Source organism: Canis aureus, chromosome 3, assembly GCF_053574225.1.
Source record: "Canis aureus isolate CA01 chromosome 3, VMU_Caureus_v.1.0, whole genome shotgun sequence".
Taxonomy (NCBI): Eukaryota; Metazoa; Chordata; class Mammalia; order Carnivora; family Canidae; genus Canis; species Canis aureus.
This window is the reverse complement of record NC_135613.1, coordinates 10,478,662-10,502,374: the sequence shown is the minus strand read 5'-3', so window position 1 is coordinate 10,502,374 and position 23,713 is coordinate 10,478,662. Positions and strand designations below refer to the sequence as shown.

The 23,713-nt window shown below is 47.6% G+C and overlaps 1 protein-coding gene across 32 annotated transcripts in view; it reads right to left on the bottom strand.

The window, feature by feature from the left end:
- ZFHX3 (zinc finger homeobox 3) overlaps positions 1 to 23,713 on the bottom strand; it is a 527,663-nt gene that overhangs the window by 35,138 nt on the left and 468,812 nt on the right. For all 32 annotated transcript variants that reach the window (XR_013374931.1, XM_077888804.1, XM_077888884.1 and 29 more), the window contains one exon: positions 10,731 to 10,838. Coding sequence is in view for 31 of the 32 variants with exons in the window: in XM_077888804.1 (XP_077744930.1) it covers positions 10,731 to 10,838 (108 nt within the window). In the remaining variant the exon portion in view is untranslated. The remainder of the gene's footprint in view (positions 1 to 10,730; positions 10,839 to 23,713) is intronic.

Below are 23,713 nucleotides of genomic sequence, written 5' to 3'. Positions count from 1 at the left end.
CCAACTTGGTCTTTAAACATGCATGGTCTCATTCTGCCTCCAAGCACTTAAAGATGGTTCAAAGAGGAATCAGAGGTGCGCACTGGTTACACGCACCCAGGGGGGTGGTCTCCATGCTGTGGCTAAAACAAAGCTGGGGCTCCTTTTCTTTCCCTGCCCCAGAGGTGTGGGATGTCTCAAACTCCAGCCCAGTGGGGTTACGAAAGAACGTTCTGTTCAGACACAGTCTAATTCTCTGTTAAGTGCAAGTTATGCTACTTGTATACATCCCTAGAAAGCGTTTTAGAGAAGTGCAACCACCTACTCAAGAAGTGTAAGAATATGCCTCAATGTGTAGAGTAAGACACACTGTTATCATCAACTTATCAGACATGTCTGTTTCTATAAAGGGCTTCAAAGAAAATTTGAGTAATACTACAGATGGGTGTAACTCATACTCAGGGAACAGCTAATTATTTTTCTCTTCCAAGTCAGATGTGAACTCGACAGGCCAGCACTTTGGAAATGCAGAACACCTTACATATTGCTGTTGCTGCTATTATTATTACTTTGCTTTTTATTTGAAAATAATTATAGATTCACAGGAGATTGCAACAGTACAAAGATACTGTGTCCCCTTCCCTCCTATTACTTGTAGCCAGTATCAGGGAACGATTTCTAGGCCTTGAATCATTCCTCATTGTGACCAGTCTTTCTGACCAAACCTCTCTCCCTTCCAGTCCTGCTGTAGGAGATGATATCTGCCCAACTCAGGACTTGTGCCTCTTCTCTCTAGGCACGACAACCTTTCAGGAGAGCTCAGTACCTACTGCACCCAGCAGGGGCTTAGGACCTGCCATTCAGTTAGAGGAGACATAGTTCTCAAAAACCTCAAAGCATGTCCTAAGATCATAGCCTCAAGGTTCTCAGACTCAAGTGTGTGTCAGAAATCCCTGGGAGGCCTTGTTAAAACACAGATAGCAGGCCACACCCCCCAAAATACATCTGATTCAGAGAATTTGCATTTTGAGTGAGTTCCTGAGTGATGCTGATGGCTCATGGACCATATTTTGAAAACCACCATCAGAGTCAATGCTTTCTGTAATTGGTGGGGACCAGAGTTAAATGAGGGGACCCAGCAGGTGGTGGACCCGCTAGTCTTATTCTTTCCATCTGTCCTGGAGAATTTCAGTGAAAAGGGGGCAGACACTTGTGGGCTCTTGCCTGGTCTTGGCACCAGCGGGCCTCATCAACCCAGGGTCCCCCTGGGAAGGACGCAGAGATCCTCCATAGCCCCTGTGCATTGAAGTCAGCAATCTGGGAAAGGAAGATCACACTGGGCTGGGGGGCGGGGGGAGCTCTGCTTTCCCAGTAAGCAGCCTCAGGTGGGATGGTGGCCCCATGCAGACAAGTGGCTGCTGCTCTTGCTCTGCATCTTTGGGGAAAAAATAGTGCTAAGCCCTACATCAGAGGCATCAATCTGTTACACTAATTCCTTATTGAAATATGCATAAGGCTGCTTAACTGTACTGATTTGAGCTCCCCCAGGGCCATCCCGCAATTCGATTTCAAGATACCTTGCCCCCGTGTATCAAGTTTGAGAAGGAGCCACCCTTACAAAACAGAGCCACCGGCGACCACCTTTTAGACCAATATTGGCTGTCACTTTATTTAATAACTTCTAGACACTGGGCTGTCACCATGAGCCTGGCTTATGTGCCAGCCCTGATCCCTCACTTTGAGGTATTAACCAGCCGGCCCACTTCTGGCCTCTTGTCAGTTTCCCCCAAAGTCTGCCGGCTCCCTCTGGCACAGCCTCCTGAGCTGTGCCCAGGTGCCATCTGTGGTCACGGCTTCCTTGAAGATGGATGGCCATGGTCAGGGGGCAAGGTAGGAGCTGCGCTATCACTCTGCCCCCTGGCCTAATTACAGGATTGTGAAGACCAGGGATTTGGAGAAAACCAGAGTGGAAAGGACCTCCGAGACCCTTGAAATGACAGAGGAAACAGTTCAGAGGTTTAAGATGTAGGGCAAAACAAAGAGGCACTGTGGGTCATTCAGAGACCAGGCCAAAGTTAATTAACAGACGTTCATCCAGTCCCCATCAAATCAAATATTAATTAGGTTAGTTAGGGTCTCTGAGCCCCAACACAGCATAGATTCCCAGAGACTGGACTGTAACAATACTCTTCCAGTTTTTTCTCCATTCCAAACCTATCTTCCTAAAAGATTAAATTTTTAGAATAGAAGTGAACTTGTGAAAATCAACAATAAAATCCAGGCCCAGCCTTGGTGGCAGGTCCCAAGAGCTCTGAACTGAACTTCTCAGCACCGTTTCATCCCCCGTGATCTGCCCAGGGTTGTTTTTTGTTTTGTTTGTCTGTTTTGGGGATTTGTTTTGTTTTGTTCTTGCTAGTTTAGGTTTGGCAGGGCAGTGTGAGAATCTAAGACACCACTCAAGCCCCTGTGAGGGTGGAAAATAAGTACTAAGACCACTAGAAAGGCCTGGTCTTGGTCCTCTCACAGTAGAGAGAGGGGGAACCGCGTACGCATTTATATCAATGCTTCTCTCAGTACCCAGAGTCCCATGTAGGATTTGCGCATAGCATTCCAAAGGGCTGAGATGAATGATCTGTGCAAAGGGGTGGGGATGTGGCTCTTGTGTACCTTTAGGGACTTCTTGAGAGCTGATGTTACCCTCATGTTTTCTTGTGACAGGAGTTCCCTTTATACAAAGACATCAGCCCCCCTCTTGCTAGGTAACAAATCGCAGAGGTTTGCAGTGCTCACCACACCTTGGTTCCCAACCTGGAGGTGTCACCTTGAGCATTTTACTTGACTACACTGAGCTCTCAGTTTCCTCATCCACAGTAGGATGGCAGTGTTCACTCACAGGGTTTCTGTGTAAGGCTGGCAAGAGATCGGACATACAAAGCCTACCACAGAGTCTAGCGCACAGTGAGAGCTCAAACACTGCTTGCTGTGGTTTCCTTTTTAGAAAGAGCTCTGGGACATAATATGGGCCCATGAGGGGCTTCGTTGTTAAAGAAGCACAGATACCCAAAATTTGCCTTTTCTATATACTAACATGGAGCAATCCTACTAACCCACAGGTTTGATGTCTAACAGAAAGTAGAATGTCCTGGACTTGAAAATGTCTATGGTCACGTTATTTAACCAAACTGACTGTTAATCAAACAACGGTATCAAGTCCTTGCTAAGTGCTGGAAATTATAGAAATGAATGAATGCCACATGGGGAAGAGATGAAGAGACAGAGCGCGGAAGATTTTTAGGGCAGTGAAAATATATATAATGATGGATATATGTCAGTATACTTTTGTTCAAACCCACAGGATGTACAACAGTAAGAGTGAATCCTAAGACAAACTGTGGAGTTGGAGTGATTTCTGACGTGTCAATGGTTCATCACTGGTTTAAAAAAAGTGCATTCTGGTGAGTGATGTTGATTGTCAGGGGGAGCTATGTATGCGTGGGGGCAGAGGGTGATAGAAAATCTCTGTGCCTCCCTGTCAGTTTTGCTGTAAACTTAAAACTGCTCTCTAGTAAAGAAAGTCTTATGAAGCAAACCCACACACACACACAAGTGAATGAATACCACAAAACTCAGATCATAAAGAACTCACAATCCTGTCTGAAAACGAGAGAAACAGGATTTTCAAGTCGTCTTCTCCAATTTTCATATAATAAGAGCAAGCTACCATGTTATGTGTTCTTTAGCTTTATGAGGTGGGGAGTATGTCCCGGACCCACAAGGCAAATTGTGATTTGATCACAAATCTGGCCCCCAGGTGTTCACCATCTATGTGTCATACTTCTCTAGTCTACAAAACAGAATGTTGGGCCAGGAAGAATGTGAAAGTCTAATGAAATGTTCAGATATCCTCTGAGAAAGGCACTATGGTGGTTTTTTTTTTTTTAAATCAAATACTAAGATAGGATTCTAATAACAGAAGTGCTTCCCCCATCAGCACAAAAGCTAAAACTGAAACACAGCAAGATTCACATGGGCCCCCTTGCAAACGTAATATGTAAATCTATAAGGTATTTTCTACAGTGATGAAAAATGATTGGTCCTTAATCTCCATTTCTACTGCCCTTTATACCTTGGATGAGCGTTCTCATCATACTGTACCACGGTTATGTGATTACATATGATGTCCCAAAAAGGGAGTTCCTTACTTTTTTGCATATCCTGTATCTGCCTTAGATTACCTCTGCTAATTTTGTTACTGCATGCAAAAATATTTGCTCAATTGATGTGGTCCCTCTCCCTCTCTTAGAATTTACAATATAAATTCTCAAAGCCAAGACCTCTGAATTACTGGAATTCAGGCAAGTCCAGAGATACACCACACCCTGTATCTATTTTTGCTTCCCAACATAAAAATAGTTCGAATGGTTTGTTTCCAATCGTGAGGCAGATTTCTGCCTGCAGTGACTTTAAGCAGCCAAGTTATACTGAAAGCGGCCTGGGAAAAAAAAAAGAAAGAAAGAAAAAAAGAGAGTGGGGAATGGAGGTGGAGAAAGGGAACAGAGGACTCTGGAAAAGCCCACATAGCTGCACAATTCCCATCCGTGTGTGAAACGTAAAACCAAAAACGGTTTCCGTTGGCAGGAATGTGAACCACAAAGGAGCCATGTGAGCCAGGCTCCCAGCATTCCCTCACACACACCCTACTGCAAAGACAAATTTACTTTTGGGTGAGGTAGAAAAATAGAACCAAATGTCAGAAGGACAGAGATTTAGGCTGAAATGATTTCTAGAGAGGTATGGTGCTGGTGGTGAACAGCCTGGTTTCTAGCCAAAAACAGAGCTGGGATGGGTGGTTACTCAAAGGCACCCACATGAATCTCCAGGGGCTCCTCCTCTGATGTCCTCATCACACGGGGCTCTGACAACACAGGGTGATGCACTCCAGTCACACAGGACCAGGTGAGAGCATGTAGAGCTCTGCTACCCCACCAAGGAAGGCGGCCTGGCGGGGTTCGACCCTCATGGAAAAAAGCCGAAGGGGCCTACGTGAACTCAGTGCAGACTCCTGGCCCACGCCATCGCAACTGGTGGGAGACTAGGGAAATCCTGGCAAGTTACCAGCATTCCAACTTTAGAAATTAATATTCTCCAAGATTCTCCTGTGCAACTCTTCCTCCCCCAATTCTATCTTTAAGGAGTTCCAGAACTGTAAGAACCTATTTAGTACAAACCTGCCATTTTACAGATTTTGAAACTATGGACCAGAGACCTGAGGTCATGTGGCTCATCTCTGCGGCAGAACCAGGCTTTGAGCCTGGGGCTCCTGGCTCCTAACTGGCCAGAGCTACTCCAAACCCGTAACACTTCCTCTCAGCATATACTTTCTTTTATCTTAATCGACTCAATTAAAAAAAAAAAAAAAAAAGGTACTTCTTACCAGCCCCTTTCCATTCTCTGTCACAGATTATACTTGAGGCACTAAGTTCTCCATACAGTGGCATCCCTATTTATACAAAGCTGTAAACAACAGGGAGAATAGGAGGACGGCTGGTAATAGATTTCCACCAGGATGTGCCTGACCCGCTTTTTTTCAACCTCAGTAATTAGAAAGGCAGTGGGTTTGTAGGAATTATTCATATGCAGCAAGAGCTGTACACTATACATTTATGTTAAACATGTCAAACCCGATTGAAATCATGCCTGCCAGCACCATATTCCATAAACACACTTCTCCCTCACAGTCGCCCAGACCTTGCCGGCCTGCTAATACCTCCTTTAATAGCAATCTTCCATGGATTCAAATCAGGGACGCTCCACTGCACTAATTGCTCTGTGTTAGGTGAGCATCATGGATTTTAAAAAAATTAATAAAATAAAGTCCCTTCAGGCCATTCCCCTAGAAAAACAACACTCGAACTACAATTATAACTCAAAATCTTCCAAAAATAGAGACATGGACATCAGTTAGAGATTTCTGGAGCATTATCATGTTGGCATTTTCAGTTGGGCTGTGGCCCTTTGTTTTTTAAAGCACCAACACCCCCTGGTCATCTTGTCTCAAATTAGCTTAACTAGATCCAGTTTAGTGCTCTGTGGCTGGAAACCATGGCGGCTACAGGATTTAAATAACCATCTTGCTATGATTCTTTGCCAAGAGTTCAATTTTTTCCCCTAATTATTGGTGATAAAGCATCACATTAATTGTATATCACTTAATTTATAGCAATTAATGGTTGATTGGATAATCACTGCATTAATTATTGTTCAGTTGCCGACACTGGGGGCTCTTCAATCTAGAACACACACTTTTAAATCCACACACTGCTAAAAGAGAACGAGGGATCATTTTCATGTTTCAAAAGAGAAAACCACAAAGTTGGACGGTGGAAATTGCTGTGCATTAGGAAAGAGACTTAGCTTCAAAGAACCTTCCTGCACCCTCCGTTGGCCCACAAGAGTGCTTTACGCTCACTGTGCGTGGATGCAATCTCTGAAGGGCTTATCAAAGGCCGCCATTTGTACATGTGCCACCACTGGCCATGTGGAACCCTCAAGAACTCTCATCATGGACCCCAGGGTGTGGTGGTGGGTGTCACCTCTCCATGTTTTACAGATGAGATGCCCGAGGCTCCAGAGACCAAGGCCATTAGCTGAGTGGTCCACTTCACCACTGAGCAAGATGTGGACTTACTACCAAGTATATTCATGGTGGACGATCCAACTCATTCTTGCACAAGCAAGTCGTTGTCATGTTACTGTTGCTGCTGTACAACTTTAGAGAATGCTACTCTCCAAAATGGAGATGAAAGCAAGATCAAATGATCATGCTGAAAAATCCCATTCTTGGAGAGATGGGACAGTATACCTGTAGGAACTCAGGCTCTGTCCTAAGCAGCACGGCCAGTCTGCAAATCTGAACCCGTGTGTGTGCCTCTGGCGCCCTGCACAGGCTTAGCTCTCCCGGGCTCAGTTTACCGCTCTGCACAGTGGTAGGGGGCTGAGGAAGGGGTGCGGGTGGTGGTTACTCACAGCATTTATCTCACAGAGTGAGAGGCAGGAACGTGTGTAAAGCAGAGCTTCCCAACTCTCTTTCATGTCACGGTGTACGCAGAAAATGAGGGCAAGTTAGTGTGGGCAGATGAAAATCCAACTGGCCCCTGCTTCAGCAGCCCCCAGCCCCATCTGGCCAACTCAAGGGCCCTAGAGATCAGTACCTGTGCACCTGTGAGGACTCCTGGCATGCCCGCTGGGAAGCAGGTGTGATGCACTGGAACGGTGCCTGGTACACAGGTAAAGCTTAATATGGCCTTAACAATAACTGGGAAATTAGAGTATCTGGGGTGCATCCTTTCATGGGTAGTTTTGTTCCTTTTGATTATCTACAGCTGCATTTTCAGGGTGTAAAGAGCTGCATTTCAATGCATTGCAATGAAATAAAATCTACTGCCTCAGTGGTACTAGCTACACTTCAAGGGCTTACCAGCCGCCGTGGCTAGGGCTACCGTACTGTACTGTGTAGAGGCAGAACCTTTTTATCAGCCCAGGGAGTTCCAAGGGGCAGCACTGGCCTATAGAACACGGTTCTGATGGTTAGGTCTGTTCCTGAAATCCCCACGGAGTGCTACGCTCCCTGAAGGCAGGGCCTGTCATCATGGAACTTGTGATCGGTGGAACTCTGCCCGGTGCCCTGCTCATGGTTGGGATCCAGCCACGGGCCGTGGAATCGATGCTGCTGTGATTCAAACCACTATCTTGCCTTGCTGCCACTTGAGGTCAAAGACCTGACATCTAAATAAAGAAGCCCAAAGAGGATGACCAACGGACACCAAAAAGGAAATCAGGAGTCCCATTCCAATATAAAAATAAATGACTAAAAATTTTTAGCAAAGATTATCCATTCCTGTACAAACCCCAAACTACATAATCAATAGCCGAGAAAATGTCAATTATCCAGGCTCATTTGAAATATTATTAATCTGCACCGTGAGCGGCCACTAATCAACAGTACAAATTGTGAAATCACTATTTATTTATTTGCTAGGAGGAAGCACTCCCCATCACATTTAATCAGATAGGAACAGTTCAATTTAGGGCATAAATGGAACAAACGCAGATATTTCTTTTTTATAAAATAGTAAGGATCCCAAAGAAAGCTGCGAAGAGGTTGCTGCCACCTGTATCGATTCCAAGATCAAATCGGCTCAAGTACCTTAATAAAGCCTGTCATTACACACTCAGACAACATAGACAAAATTATGCTTCGGGTCAAAAGAGGATCATTCGCAGGAGTCAGGAAAGAATTGTCCCTTCTCACTTTACTACTACGTGACTGGTAAGGGGCACCTCTGAGTTATTCATCCATGGTTTTTCTCTCTGTCTCATCTCTATCTTCTGGAGATACAGTACAGACTGTTGTTTGAATGAATGAATGAATGAATGAATGAATGAATGAATGAATGAACGAACGAACGAGAAAGTGGGGCTTTATTAAAGAGCTCATATTTATGGTGCTCCTGATGGCCTGGCATGTCCACTAGCTCTGTAAGGACACACTCCCACTGAATTCTCAACATTCTGAATGTGATTTAAATGAACCACCCTCAACCGAGCGAGCTTACCCTCAACTGAGCGAGCTTGCCCTCAACTAGTCTTAGAATTAGGGGAGCACGTGTGAGATGCCCGGTACGAGCCTGGCGCACAGTGGGTATTTTGCAAATGGCAGTTACATGTTGTCATTTACTCAGTGTCTGTAGCACACAGAATGCAGGCAATGCACACCACATACTATCAGCGTGATCCTACTAAGTTCTTATATGCTGTTCCTCCCCTCAGCTTCTCGAAACTCCTAGAAACCACACCTGCCAGGCAACAGTTTCACATTCATAGGAAAGGACCCAAACAGAAACCCCCACTACTTTTCCTCATCTAACTAAATTATTAAAATAACAACAAAAACCATCCTAACATAGAGCTTCCTATATGCCAGGCATTGTTCTAAGATTCCCATATTCATATAATCCTCACAGCGATCCTCTGAAAGTAGGTACTATTTTTAATCCCCCATCTCATATGAGAAACAGAGGCACAGAAAGGTTAAGGTCACATAACTAATAAGTGGCAGAGCCAGGATTAGAAACCAGGGACCCACACTGTGAAAACAAAGGACAGATGGCCTGGAAGGTTACTCGGCCTTCCAACAGCGAGTGTGAAATCCTTTTGCCCAGATCCTCTCTATCTGCAAAGTGTGTGTCCATTTCGCTTTGACAGAACAGGAAAAACCCAGTGTGACAAGCAACACAGTGCGATCCTCCCCTGTGATCAAGACCTCTGAGGACAGACATCTGTGTCCTGCTCCCAGCCTGCCCTGGCAACCCCTCCTAGGGTGCTCGGCCCTGTCCTTCAGCATCTCTCAAGCGCAGGCCTCTGGCCACCACAGTTCAAAAAAGGACAGTTCAGTCCACCTAGCATGCCAGTCGCTCACTCAGCGGCCGTGACACCCTGTTTCTCTGTCCCAGGAAACACTGAACAGGCGCATCACCTACTCCGCCCCATCCCTCCTGAAATTTGGAAGCTGTTAAGCTGCCTCTCGAATTTCTCCTTTACAGACTGAACAGCCCCAATTTCTTCAGCCTCTTTTCAGAGGCAATATTTCTCAGCCTTCAGTGATTTTCATTGCTCTCCCCTGGCCTCTCTCCAAGATTCTGTATCTTGTTTAAATAGAGAAGGCCAACACTGACATGATTTAAGAACAGTCGTGCCTGGAAAAGTAACAAAGGCCCAACCAATACAGACTCTAGAAGGTAAATATTTTCTTGAAAAAACACAAAGTATCACAATATTAATAATGGAAGGCAGTAAAAATTAGGTTGACCAAATAAAATAATTTCCTTTGCTTGTCATACCATTTCCTCTAAGAACTGTGGTGGTTTCTGGGAGACTTACCTGTCCTGAGAACTCTTCTCAGAAACAACTTGGCTCCTCCAAAACAACAACAACAACAACAACAACAACAACAACAACAACAACAACAACAAAACACCTCTAAGCTTTTCTTCTCAGTCTCGGCTCTTCTTTCCTCCAATACAGCAATCCTATCATCACAAGAGATAGCTGTTCCCCCTCTCACAATACTAAGTTTTCCAGAAATAGCACTTCCCTTCCTGACATCAACTTCTTCTGGTTTTGGTACCATGTCGTTCTGCCTGGCTTCACTGCCTGCCCCGCTCTGGGTGCGTTTCAGGTGTGGGCGCTCACCGCGGGGGCAAGGTGGGACACGCAGTGTGCAGAACATAGCCTGCTCTGCAATGCTGACTCCTTGGGAGATTCATGGGTGACCTCCCAGTCAAGGTGCACAGGGCAAACCCCGCCACTGGGCTTGGGGGCAGCAGGGCTAGGTAACTGGACCTTCAATGGAGGAAGAATTCCATCAAGGGTGAAGCAGCTCCAGAGAGAAGCTGCAGAAAGCAGTGTGACCTCAGAAACACAGAAGCCCCTGGCATAGAGCCAGACACCTGGATGCTCTAATAAACAAGCTGGCTTTGGGGCCATTTAAGAAAAGCTTTAAAAATTCTTTCATATAACGTAAGAGAAGGAGAATGAAGCTGGCCACTCAAAAAAGCAAAACCCAGACCCTTCTCCCAGTACACAGAACAGTTTTTCTGGGTAGGTTAAGGATGCATCTACTCCCTGACCTGTCAGCCTCACTCTTCCAGGGAAGAGAGGTCAGGGGTTCAAGGGCAGCACACACACGCTACCTGTCCACTTGCTCTGGTCCTTCTCGCCTCCACTCTCCTGGTCTTTAGCAAGCTCCTCTGGATCAGCAGCCGCTTCACTGGGCCCTTCAACATCTTCAATGGCTTCTTCTGAAATAGAAGAAAAACAAAATGTCAAGGATTAAAACTGATCAGAAGATGAAAGACTCTTGCCTCCTACTCCAAAAAATTACCAACCACAATACACAGATGCCAATGATGGTCCTTCCTCTCTCCTCGAGGCCCCCGAAAGGCTGCCTGCACCACGGGGGTGCCGAGGTCTTTCCCTTCCCCATTCACTGGTAGGAGACGGACTCGCTCTAGACGTGTGGATGTTAGGTATTTCCAGATGGATTCTGAATGCCTCATTTGAACTTTTAATATCGTAAAGCCAATCCTGTTGAAGAAATCGCTCCCATCTAAATTCCTGAAGTTGCATGCAAGTCTTTTATAGTTGAAAATGCAAAAAGGGAGCCACATGTTGGGTCTTGCCTAGCTCTGACCCCAGTGCGTCCTGGATGTGAACAAGGCTAGATCCTACCATGGACCCTGCAGAGGCCACGAAGTATGTGTGCACGTGCCAGACCACGGCGGGAGGTGGTTGTTGGTTTTTTGTTTGCTTGCTTTTTAACAATTACTCACAGTCTCAAGGACCATAGACTATCAGTGATAGGATTTCATTAATGTGAAGAGTTCTAGAAAACAAACAACATCTGTACAAACAACATCTGTAGGCATGCCAGGCGTCAGTGGCAAGAAGCTAGATTTATAGAGAAAGGGAAACAAATTTCTAAGAGCATCACATATTTTTCTTTTGAAGCCAGTCCATTCTTTACCCAACACTGGTTTAAAACTAGCCATGGAAATTCTCTCCAGCTCAATACAGAATGCTTTGGGTGAAGACAGAAGAATGGTCATTTCCAACATGGTCATTTTGTTACTCCTGACATAAAACACCTGCACAAGTAGGAAGGAAAAGGCTGTAAGATACCCTATAGATATTGATGGAAAGGGAGCAAGAGATTTCTCTCCTGTTCTCCTGGCTCTCTGGATCATTATCCAAAACATTTATTAAGAATGGGTTAAATGAGTGAATTTAACAAATTCAGGCAAACTGAGGTGGGCTGATGACGAAATTATTAGCAGACTCTGAAGAGCACACTGTCCTGGATGTAGGGACACGAGAACAGGCTGCTTGCATTGACTACATGGGGCTGGTGCCAGACCAGATGCACAGGAACCGAGTATTGGGACTTGGGGCTCAGACCGGTGTCACTCTAGGTCTCTGGAGCTGTTATCCTACTTTTTCAATGTTTCAGGGTATTACCCTCCCCAAACCTGCAGAAAATAGCTTCTAAATTTCATCGTGCAAAGGAAGTAAGAGGAGTTCAGTGTAAAATGACCTCAGAGGGTATATAAAACACCTGAAGAAGAAAGTATCTACTTCAAGTCAGATTTTCCTAATTCTTCCCGGAAAAACAATGGAAGTCCAAGGACTGGAAAACTGAATTCGGGGGTCAGGGAACATTCTCTCTTCATTCCCACCAATCCAGGATTTATGAGGCAGTCCTGGGGAACATAGGCAAAATAACAGAGTGCTTATTTTCATCCCCAATTAAGAGGCCTCCCCATCTAATCTCTGCATCTCCCTTTTGTCTTACGACATAGTGAAGTTAACGTCAGGTCTCCCCATACCCCCCTTTAGTTCAGAGAAAAATCATGGCAACCATGGTGTGAAGTCAATCTGATATACAGTGCCATATTAACACTATACGCCACTGAGTAGAGAAAAAAATTTATATACAAGTGTTAGTAGAGAATAACAACCAAACTACACAGTATGACGTATGCGTAGTCTTAATTATGTTGAACCAGGATGTTCAATGCATATTTTTACACTTTTGATAGAACCGTTCAATGCTATAATTATAAAATCCTTTCCTGAATGGTGATACCAGAATTCAGTCAATCAGTATTAAATTGGGTCTGCCCAAAGGAGCGAGGGCTCTTAAAATACACTCCTTCGCCCCAGTACATGCTGTGACACAAACTATCTGTAGTAGTGTAGATATTAATCATATTTGATTATGCAGAGATGGCCGAGTGGCCCCTCCTCTCCACCTCTCTCTCTCACACTCGCCTCACACACACACACACACACACACACACAATCACCTTAGATGCAAACAGTGTGACACCTATGAAACAGACAACACCCTGATGTGGAGAACAGCATCTGAGGTGCTGCTCTGCAGAGGCGGGAAGGAAGGAGTGGGCCCGCAGGGAGACCACCTCCAAGGTCAGCACATCGTGTGGGCCACAGCCATCGGAGCTCGGAATTGGGAACTCACGGTCACTCTCACTGGCCCCAGTTCTCCGGGCCCTTCCAAATAGGTCTTATCCAGAAGACACAGGGTGTGAAGAATAAGCACGTCATCGCTACAACAAGCAAGGAAACCGCACAGGGCTTTGTGAATATTCCTGAGCCCTCGTTCTATCAGCCTCCTGGGTTCTTGGCTTTCTTCCCTCCCTGCCCTGCTACAAGCAGAAAAGTGAAGGCAGCTGAGTTCTACTGAGTGGACGGGGGACAGATGTGAATTCAGAAACTCACTTTCTCTTCCCGCTCTTTTTCTTTAGAAATCAAACCTCTTCTTTTCTTTCAGTGCCTAGGTTTCATATTATCATTTATCACTCATTCACCAAAAGGCTGTTCTATGCTTGGTGGAAGAAGAAATGCTCAGGAAACTCCCGGACAGCTTCCCTCACAAGGGGCTCGGCGTCCTCACCCCCACCTAAGCACCCGGTCCCGCAGCCGAGCAGGGTGCACTTCCACCTACGACCTACAGGTGTCGCCCTCTGCATGGCGAGGCCCGGAAGGGCAGCTCGCTGAACCCAGCAGACAGCGTCTGGGCGGCCCAACCTGAGCATGTGGAAATAATATACGTCTTCAAGTGAACTGTCTGGTCCCGGGGAAATAAAATAGGACATTCATAAGCAGTTACACCATCTGTCTTTATACCATCATCATCAACAGCAAGAGGAAAAATTGCTCTTTAAAATGGATGAAAGCCCAGGCTGACAGTAACCAGAAAACTGTGAGCTCTGAATACCAATAAAGGTAGAGAAATGATGAAAAAACAGAGATACAAACTATGCATTTGTCTGGACAGCTCAGACCTGTAATGTGTTGTGGGCGGTGTTTTGTTGGTCCCCAAGCCTAGAGAAACCCCACTCACTGAGACCCAGGCCTCTGGCACCCAAGAAAGGGCCTGGTCTTGCAGCAACGGGAACCATGTGGGGACCCAGGAAGCAACGGCCTCAGCCCTCTGCACCCCTGGGGCTGCTAATCCAGTCCTCATTCCCGTTCGGAAGGTGTATCTGACACCCACATGCTGATGGAGCAAGCAGGCAGGAGGGCAGTTTCTCACAGATTGCATCTTCCACCCCGGAAGTCAGTGGCAACCGGCTGGGGTCATTACGAAAGTTGGGTTTGTTTGGGTTTTTTTTTCCCCCCTAAATAGTATCGGCAACTGACAGACGGTAGGAAAAGACTTGATGGACTGACGATCCAGTGTTATCTGGAAAATCCTGTCTTTCCCTCAGTGGATGAAGTTGCTTCCCTTTAGTAAGACACACGGCAGCCAATGCGCTACTTTTAAGGTTGAAACAGACAAATCAAAACCACTTTTCCCCAAGAGTTTAGTCATATTCCAGAACCAAGCTGAACTCCTCGCCAGGAACGTCCTCTCAAGGGCGCAGCCAAGCCCTGGGCGAAGAGGTCAGGTCTGCTCCCGATGCCCTGCCTGGTCCTGGCAGGAGGCAGCAGGCCCAGCACAACCCGGGCGGCACGTCTGCTTCTCAGAAGACTCCAGAGAGGGTGCCGCTGCGAACCCTAGAGCAGAAGGCTGCTGTGATGGGTACCCCCCAGGGGCCTCAGGCAAGGGCACCCCTCCTATTTGAATGTATTTTTACGGTAAAGGGCTGAGGAAACAGAAGCAAATCTTGAATAACTGGGAGGTCTTCCTGCTACCCCTCTGCCTTCAGCCTCTTCATAAAACAGTGGCTGAAGGTCTTTAAAAAAAAAATCTATTTCCATCAATGCCTCCTTTTTACAACCGCTTCTCCCAGACAGCACTTACTAGCACTCGGGCCAAACCCAGGCTGCTCGCTCCTGTCTCCTGGCGGAGCGCAGAGCCCGCAGGTGTGAGAATTTCAGCAGAGAAATATATTCTAAAAGGGAAGCGTTCTGGGGCACCTCACGCTTTTGACGTGATGATGCCACAGCTACAGAAAATCTGCCTTCAGTCAGGGTGGTTTCGCTAACCACCGAGGCCAATGATTCTCTTCACATACCTTATACGGCTAACGCTGGCGAGGGCGACCGTGTGATTCCCCAACGTGTGGTGACATCTGCTCCAGGAGGAGGGGTCCCTGCCACCTGGCAGCCCCGTGCTGATTTGCAAAAATTTTATGAACCACCTGGACACTGATGAACGAAAGGAGGACTGGGCCGAGGCAAGAGCGGAGGTGGCCTCACCGTAAAGGCTGCCTGGCTACCACGGCACGCATGCCCCCAGCGTGTTACCCAAGGAAACGCGGCAGCTGCCGAGAACACAATAGGCTCCCAAGGCACCGGGGCCAAGGGCCGCGTCCACTGGGTGTCCTTCACAAATCGCTTTCCGACTTGGCGGAAGGGGAGTCGGTCAATGGCGAGGACTAGTCCCTCTGTTCCTAACTCTTCACAGGGCAATGTAGATCAACTCAAACCTTCCCCCCCAAACCCCACAAAAGCCCCGGAGTACCTTGGTGTGATAGAAATTTAGAAATTCTCCTAAGAATCGCCAGGGCTCTCAGGCGATCGCGTTACTTAAATAATACAACAATCCGGGATCCCTGAAGAATGAAATTGTTCTTTCCTTTTTCTTTGGGGTGAGCCATATTTGAGGGTGAGGGTGAAATAAAGTGCGTTCGCCTGTTGGCAGGCTCAAGAGCTGAGAAACATTAGCTGTCATGAACCACAATCAAATCAGGTTTGAAATATTTAGCAGTGGCTTGGAAAATGCGGTGGTGCAGCTCTGACAGGCGAGATGTGCACAGACACCCACTTTCCATTATAATGGAAATATCAGGCCTGTTCTGAATATGTATAACCCAGAAAAATGTATTGATTTTTCATTCGGCATTAAAAAAAATGAAATAGCCTGCAGCTGTCAAAAGCCTTTTGTTAAAAGCTCATCTTTCCTGGAACGAGGTTTACCAGAAACAAGTTTTAATTGTATATAGGACCTCTTCTCTGAAAAACAAAATAACCAATCTGCCTACTTTGAAGATAGGGTTAAAGCTTTTCCTTTCTCCATTTTCAACCTAATTAACCAACGACAACCACAGAAGCTTGTGAGAAAGGCCTGCAACATCAGGACCGGCAGGAGGACCACGGAACGTGGCAGCCACATACGCTGGCGTCTCCGCATGTGTAGCGGGTGGGACTCCATGACTGTGTCTGGTCCCCTGCTGCTGTAAGTCCTACGCAGTTGCTGGACTCGGTGGCTACAGATTCAGCGTAGGACACTGTGGTCCATCTGTTGCCCTTCTGAGATGTTGGTTGGCACAACTGAAAAGGGTAGAGCGCTCCAATGTGCCCAGTCCTCTCGGCCTTTTGCTACCCGTAGGAAACCTCTACTGGCTATACATCCCCTACAGAATATGCGTGCTTCCTTTTGCGAATTAAGTCAAATCAGATCCCACCATACAGAAGATACTCCCAAGGCCTAGACCGCTACTTCTAATAAGATCCAGTGCGTCAGAATTCTACTGCAACAGAAACTCATAATAGGATACGATCGACGGCGCTGACGGACAGCCAGCCCTGCTGTTCCCGGCTCTTCACCCCTACTCTTGTCTTCCCTCTCCAAGCCGGGGAGGAAGAGATAAATGGCAGCAACGCTTGGGATGAACGATGCTGTTCTCCCTCCGTGACATTTTGGCAAGTATGATCTCACCACATGGTGACACAGGTCCTACCGCCGGGGGGCTCTCCCAACTGTCCAGTGACGCTCAGATCCAGGACCCAAGAATCCATTCTGCTACATTCCCAAGCACATTTCCGGGGACATTTAACTCAGGGTTTTCTCCCGGCGGTTTCTTTCCAGCCCTGGCCATGTGGCTGGACACTACGCGAGGCATAGCATCGAGCGATTAGGTTTTCTGGTCAACAATGAGGCAGTCCCAGAAATTTTCCCGTAAGTTACCGTGGTTTTGCTTACCACAAGTGTGTATCGTTCTCTTAACACGCCTTATATACTCAGCATCTTGGCGAACGTGACTGCATGTTTTCATGCCGACACACGGAATGGGAACCGTAGAGTCTCCCCTGAAGTGCCTTGTGTGTAATCACCTGGATAGTATTTTTAATTGTAAGCTGAATTGGTCCATTCTATTTTCTACATCCTAACAGGGTATATAAATTGAGGGGAAATGCAACATCACAAAGCAAAGGGTCCAGGAATCCAAACCGACACTGGCAAGTGGAACATTGTAAAATGCAACTGCCACAGTCTAGGCAGGAAACCTTAAAGGGGCGAAGGATGAGGCTGGGTAAAGGTGTGGGGAGTGGGGGGGGGGTGGGTAAAGCAGGCAAGGACTCCAAGACTTCAAGCCTGGGGCATTCATTTATCCAGCAGAAGTATAATATTCCCCCCCCTTCTCAGGGTAAGACGTTTCTTTTCCAGCAGACATCAGGGCTCCAGAGCAGCAGCAGAGCCCAAGGCATCTGGTGAGAAGCCCACTCCCCACAGAGACGACAGGCAGGCAGGCCCTGCACACTCCTGCTTGCCCCGGCCTCCCTCAAGTCCCTCTCTTGCACAAGATCGAAGCGCCAGAGCACGGGAAAAGCAGAGGGAGGCCTCCCCTCCGGGCGGCCCCCGTCTGTGGCCCTGTCGATTTTCTTCCCACCCTGAGCCCCGTGCCAGGCTGAGCCGTCCAGCCAAGGACCCTCCTCTGCCAGCCGGGGAGAGCAGCTGGGGCTGGCCTGGGGCTGCTGTGGGCGGTTTTCCCACCCTGGTCACTTTTTAAGAAATAATGTGGCCACAGTGCTAACCAGTTGTTTTAAACAAAACTGCCTCGTAGAAGACGATGGTTCTACACGTGGATTTCAGTCCTCCAAGAGAAAGGGGACGTGAGCAGGAGAGGAACTGGGGGCCGCGCTTCGCCGGAGACACACGCCCCTCGGCCAGGGATGAGCTCGGTGCACCGTGCACGCGGATCCTCAAAGGTGAATCGGTTTACTGCAAGAATTCTTCTGACCACTAGGTGTTCGTTTACCCAGTACACCCGGGGCCACAGAGCCTGGAGTTTCTGGACAGAGCGCGCAAGGTGGTGGAGGCCGGGCAGCCTTCGAGGGGCCTGTGGGAAAAGCTCTGCAGGAAAAGCCGGCGCCGAAGGACCCTGGCCTCCCTGCTGCCTCCCCTGGCCTTGTTCTCGTCCCCGCCCTGGCGACCCTGCCTCTTGGCACCAGGCTGAAAGAATCAACACGCTGAAGGCAACTCCGGGTATTATTAAAATGAATAATTGGAGAATAGAGACCATTTATGCTTTTGTATATTTGAAGATCGTGCCACTGTTTATAGAAACAAGAAAAATGGGGATCGTGTGGCGGGAGGGAGCCTGGGAAGGCCGGGCGTGCTGCAGCCTGTGTGCGCGGCCCCCGCTGGGTAAAGCAAGGTCGCCCGACGACGCAGGCCTGGCGGAGTCTCCCTCGGCTGCTGACCTGAGCTGGCCCCGGCCGGTGCCGGTGCATGGGCCGGAGACAGCGCTTCCCAGCTCCCGAGCGCTACGGCCTCTTCAGGCCTCCCGGAGCAAACGTGCCCCCTTCTGACGCAGCGCAGAAGGCCCACGCCACGTGGAAAGTACTGCCGTTGTGTGGCGAGGGACAGGTCCTGCCACCGGCCCTCTCCTGGGCAGGGCCACTTGGTCAGTGGGAACGGTCTGTCAAAACCGCGGTAAAATTAAGGGGGTGGGTGGGGGTCACGGGAGGAGAGAAAGGGAGGAACCGCCTCGAGCCAGGATTGCAACAAGTTCCATTTATCTGTGTTCTTAGCAGAAGCACCTGGGTTGCCTCCTGCAGAAATGCAGAAAGGATAAAAGCCAATGTGCGGTGACAAAGCACACAGGACTAAATATGTCTACGGACTCGCCTGGTGGCTATTCACGGGAAGAGTTCTCGCTCGCTCGCTCTCTAGCTCTCTCTCTCTCTCTGTCTCTTTTAAATAACTGAAAGATGCGAGTTCCAGTTTGTAAAACACAAACCCACCCCTGAAATGGCTTCGGAATCCACCGCCGAACAAGAAGCCCGGCTCTGTCCCGAACTCCGAAGGAAAGGGAATTCAGCGGGGATTAGCTCCCCTGGATTTCTACGGAGCCAGGATTGCTGCTTTGCTTTCACACATGAAATGTAAAAAGGCAAATTCCCCGAGCATGTTTGTAGCGGAGCGTGATGTGATTGTGTTGTCATTTATGGGAAATAATCGCAGACCCATCTCTCCCCGTCCCCCCCATTTTCCAGTCCAAATAACCATGAAAAATTACACTTCAATGTCAGGGCGACGACAAAGGAGGCGCGCTCTCTGGGAGCTCAGCGGATTTGCAGGGGTTTTTCCTTTCTTTGGACAAAAACTACCTTCAATTGTACTTCATTTAAAATGTGATCTAACAAATGCATTTTGACAAGTTCCTTTCTCTTTTGCTCCTTTCTTTCAAACAGTATTTTGCACAGTTTAACCTCACACCAAACTGGAATGTTCTGGAAAGAAGAGGCATGCAAAATAGAAGGCCCTTGAAACCAAGAAGGGTGTTTTATTTCCGACCTCTGGTAAAAACAAAGTAGTGGAGGAAAATACTGATTCAAACTCCATATGCTACTGGGAATGCGCAGAGAAGGGGACAGAGTGAGTCATGGTGTCTTGTCTTGATGACAGAGTATTTGATGGGCAAAGGTGAGAAAAGCCAAGGTTGGTAGAAAGACAGCCTTAGACAGAGGAGGAAGGCGCCCTCATGCATTTGCTCAGCACCACAGAACCACTCCATGGATTTGGAAGTATCATCTAAGGTGTCTGGAAATAGGGTCAGAATTGGGGGTTTATGCCCACACGGGATGAGGAAGGGAAGCCCCTTTGATGGGGCACCATTTCCCTCCTAGTCCCCCTCCTCTACAGAAAAGGACATCTTTCACCCAAACAGATGTGCCTGAAAGCTTTCTAACATCCCAGGTGTGAGGCCTGGGCAGTCCCTACCAGCATCTGTCTTTCAAGAACACTCTGCCTGAAATAAACACTGCCAGGCTTCCATGGTCGGAGGGGAGAAGACAGGACAGATAAACACACATGAGTGATAGAGTATAAATTTTAAAAATAAATAAATAAATAACAGCTTCCATTAACAGACCGGTATCATCCTCCTGAGTTGAAACTCACTTGGTGAGTCAGGGAGAGGTCTTATGCTTAATGCAAATAATAATTATTATTATTAAAAAATAATAAAATAATAATAAAAATAATAATTTCCTATTTATTTTTAATTGGAAAATGTTGGAAATACGGGGGTGAAGAGAGTCAAGGAAAGCCTGTAAGTGTACTTAAGCATCTATGCACAAATGACGGTGTATGGGAAATGAACAGGATGTACCAGAAGTGATATTAGATGGTGGTGATTAGAACCTAATGGGTATAAGTGAGACCTTGCAGGATGGCTCCTTGAACAGGAATGTCGAACGCTGATGGATGCGATCTATACAGGGATGACAGCATGGGAACGAAAGGTGGAGGGCTGGCTGCATAGACCTAAGGCGTTTACAACACCGGGGAGACATGATGTGCCCGTGCCCAGGGGAATGATGGGCTGGCTGTTTGGGGAGAGGATATGCAAAAAAAAGCAAAACGAAAGAGAAACAGGCGAGCAGTTTGTTCCTGGCCATCAAAACAAACAGCACACCACCAAGAAAAATCCAGCCATGACTCCAGTAACTAAGTCACAGGCTGGCACAAGTGAGGGGCTGGAATTCCCAGCCTGCTAACAGCCTCGGTCTTATGCCCTCAGTCTTATGCACCCAAAGGGTCTGGAGCCTATTAAGAAATCAGCCTTGTCCCCCACAGAGCACAGAGTGCACGCAGAAACAGCAGTTTACTCCCACCGGTGGACAGCAGAGTGACGGACTGCCTGTCAATGAGCTTCATCCTGCATGATCGTCAGCCACTTAGATGCACAGCTGGTAAAACAAGCTGATTCATAAAAATAAAGCACAAAGGCTTACACTTTCCAAACCAAAATCTAGGAAACAGACATCTGGCCAACTTCAGGCAACACTACACCCAGAAAACACCGGCTCAACCTGTTCTCCTTTGGCCAGACCCCAAAGGTGGCATGCATGAAGACCACCACAGATGCAACGGCACTTTGGACGACAGAGTCTGACGCTCGGGACACACGTAGGCCCTAGAGATGGCCCGGGACCGAGTCCCACACCTGCAAGCATGCAGGGGAGTCTGTAGGTGCCTCGCACGCACTCACTGCCTGGTATAGCGGGGAAGAGCCTGCCTCTGCCAGAAGCATTTACAGTCACACCTGAGACATTTAAGGATGTGTCTATGCAGGGAAAGTAAAAACCTGGGCCGTTCTCCAAAACCATCAAGTCCCAAGTTCACTTCAGCCTGAAAAACTAAGGCGGTGGCGGGGGCTGCAGCAGCAGCAGCACGTTCCAGCTGACATTTCCTAGGAAATTGCAAAGAAAGTGAAGCAGGAAGCTGAGGGACTGAGAAAATCCAAAGGTTTATGTTCAAGAGCTTTCCTGCATCCATGTGAGAAAAAGCAGATGGGATTGCTAAAATGTTGTCATTTCTAACATTCACCTTGTACAGCTCTTCTGTGCCCAAAGGGAGAAAGGAAATTCTTAGATCTCCTTCCTCTCTTTGAGAAAGTTCCAAAGTCATGCCAGTGGTCGCCTACAAAACCTCTATATCTTAAAAATTTGGATCCTGTACAATGTAACGTTCTTTCTCTAGGGCAGGACCAAATACCACCACCAGCAGCACACCTGCCCTTCCGCGATGATTTTAGCTACAGTGACCCATCTCCAAATCTCCCAGAGCTACTAAGTGTACCTGAGTCTCGGCCTCAGGACCGGGTGCATCTGTGTGGCCTTCCTCCCGTGAGAGCTTTCTTCCACCTGAGAACAGGCTAGAATCCCCGGAAAGGGGATGCAGTCCACCACACGTCCCCAAACTCACACTGTAATGTACCTTCTGAAGGCACAGAAGTGCAGTCATAATCATCGAGGCAAACGACTCTACAAGAGAACTTAAATTCTAGATCCTTACCCATATTTTTCCATGGTGGGAACATTCGACAACAACTAATACACGAAACCAAAGGGAAAGGCAATATTGTCAAGAGATGAGCAGGTCACCAAGGATCTGGGCAGAAAGTATGAATTCAGCGACCAAGAATTGGACAGGTAGGAATAAGGGATCTGTGGTGACTGACAGTACATGGTCAGACATAGAAATTTTGGACGCTACATTCTTCGGTGTGCAAGCTGTGCCCGAAAAAGGACTAGAAGCTCCTGGAGGGAATCTCTTAAGTTGGAATCCCCCCAAACTTCCGAAAGTAGACAACTCTTTCCTGTGGGAATACGGATCCTGGGCAGAGAGGGAGCATGGAAATGAAGCCTGCAATGAGTCAACTGTTTCGCTTCACTCTGTAAGGCCAACATTCGTGGCAAGGAAAGGAGTAAAGCCAGCCAAAGGTGTGAATGAGAAGGAGCGGAAAAGCAGTGCAGTCTTGAAGGAAGCCGAAAAGAACCACCCCATGATTAGGGAAGAGAAGAAGTGATTTCTCACTTGCCGAGCAACAATTTTAAAAATCACAAGGAGGAAGAGGAGAGGGAAGAGAGGGATTTCGACAGTAACCAGCAAGCAACTTTCAAAAAGAAAAGAAAAAAAAAAAAAAACAATTTGTATCTTTATATTTAATATAAATGATGGCAGAAGAAAAAAGGTCAATTTCCGGCTCAAAAGAGTCTACAAATGGATCCAACTCCTGGAAGACACTGGTGACAAGCTGGAAGAACAGAAAACTGGGCACGAGTCAACAAATGCAGGAGAACTACCGGCTGTTTGCAGCAACGTGGTCATCAGAGGGATCTGCCTTTGTTTTGAGGGATCTGGGGAAGCTACCAGCAAGCGCCTTGATCTTCCAGACCAGAAGAGCCAGGGCTTGGGGAGGGGGAGCTTAAAGCCCACAGGGTCAGGACATCCAAAGGAGGGCGAAGGGAACAGGTGGCCACGGTGCTGCTCACGCAGTCACAGGAGCAGAGAAAGAAGCAAAGGCCTGTGGAAAGGCCAGAATGTTGAGGCAAACAGATTCTAAGTGGTGCCACAGTTGTTCAGAGCCGCATCCAGCTTTTCTTTACATTCGGACACAAAAGGCCGAACAGCAAGGGTAAGGATGGGCTGACAACCCCAACACAGACCAAACACCATCCCCCAAGGATCCAGAATCCATGTTTTGAGGCAAGTAGTATCCTGTTCACTTCCTGCCCAGTGGCAACGCGGTACTCAGAATAAAACCACGACATTTAAGGCCACAATAAGCCACAGCTCTTGCTGCCCCGCCACCTCACAATTTCTTTCACACACACACACAAACACAAACACACACACAAACACACACACACACACACACACACCCGCGCACACACGCGCACACACACACGCTCTCTCCTTCAGACTTTGTCCCTTCCTCCCTTCATGCTCTTTCTGGAAGGGGGTTGTCCCAGAAGGACTCCTCCCAAACGGCTCAGGGCAGAGCCTGTCAGAGATCTTCTGGATCCTGGGTGAGGTCCAAGGGGCTGATGCAGCCCCGAATCCCCGCTGCAGAGAACTAGCAAAAGCCAAGTAATTGCTTTTTCCCCTTCCACTAATAAGCTTTTCAGCAGA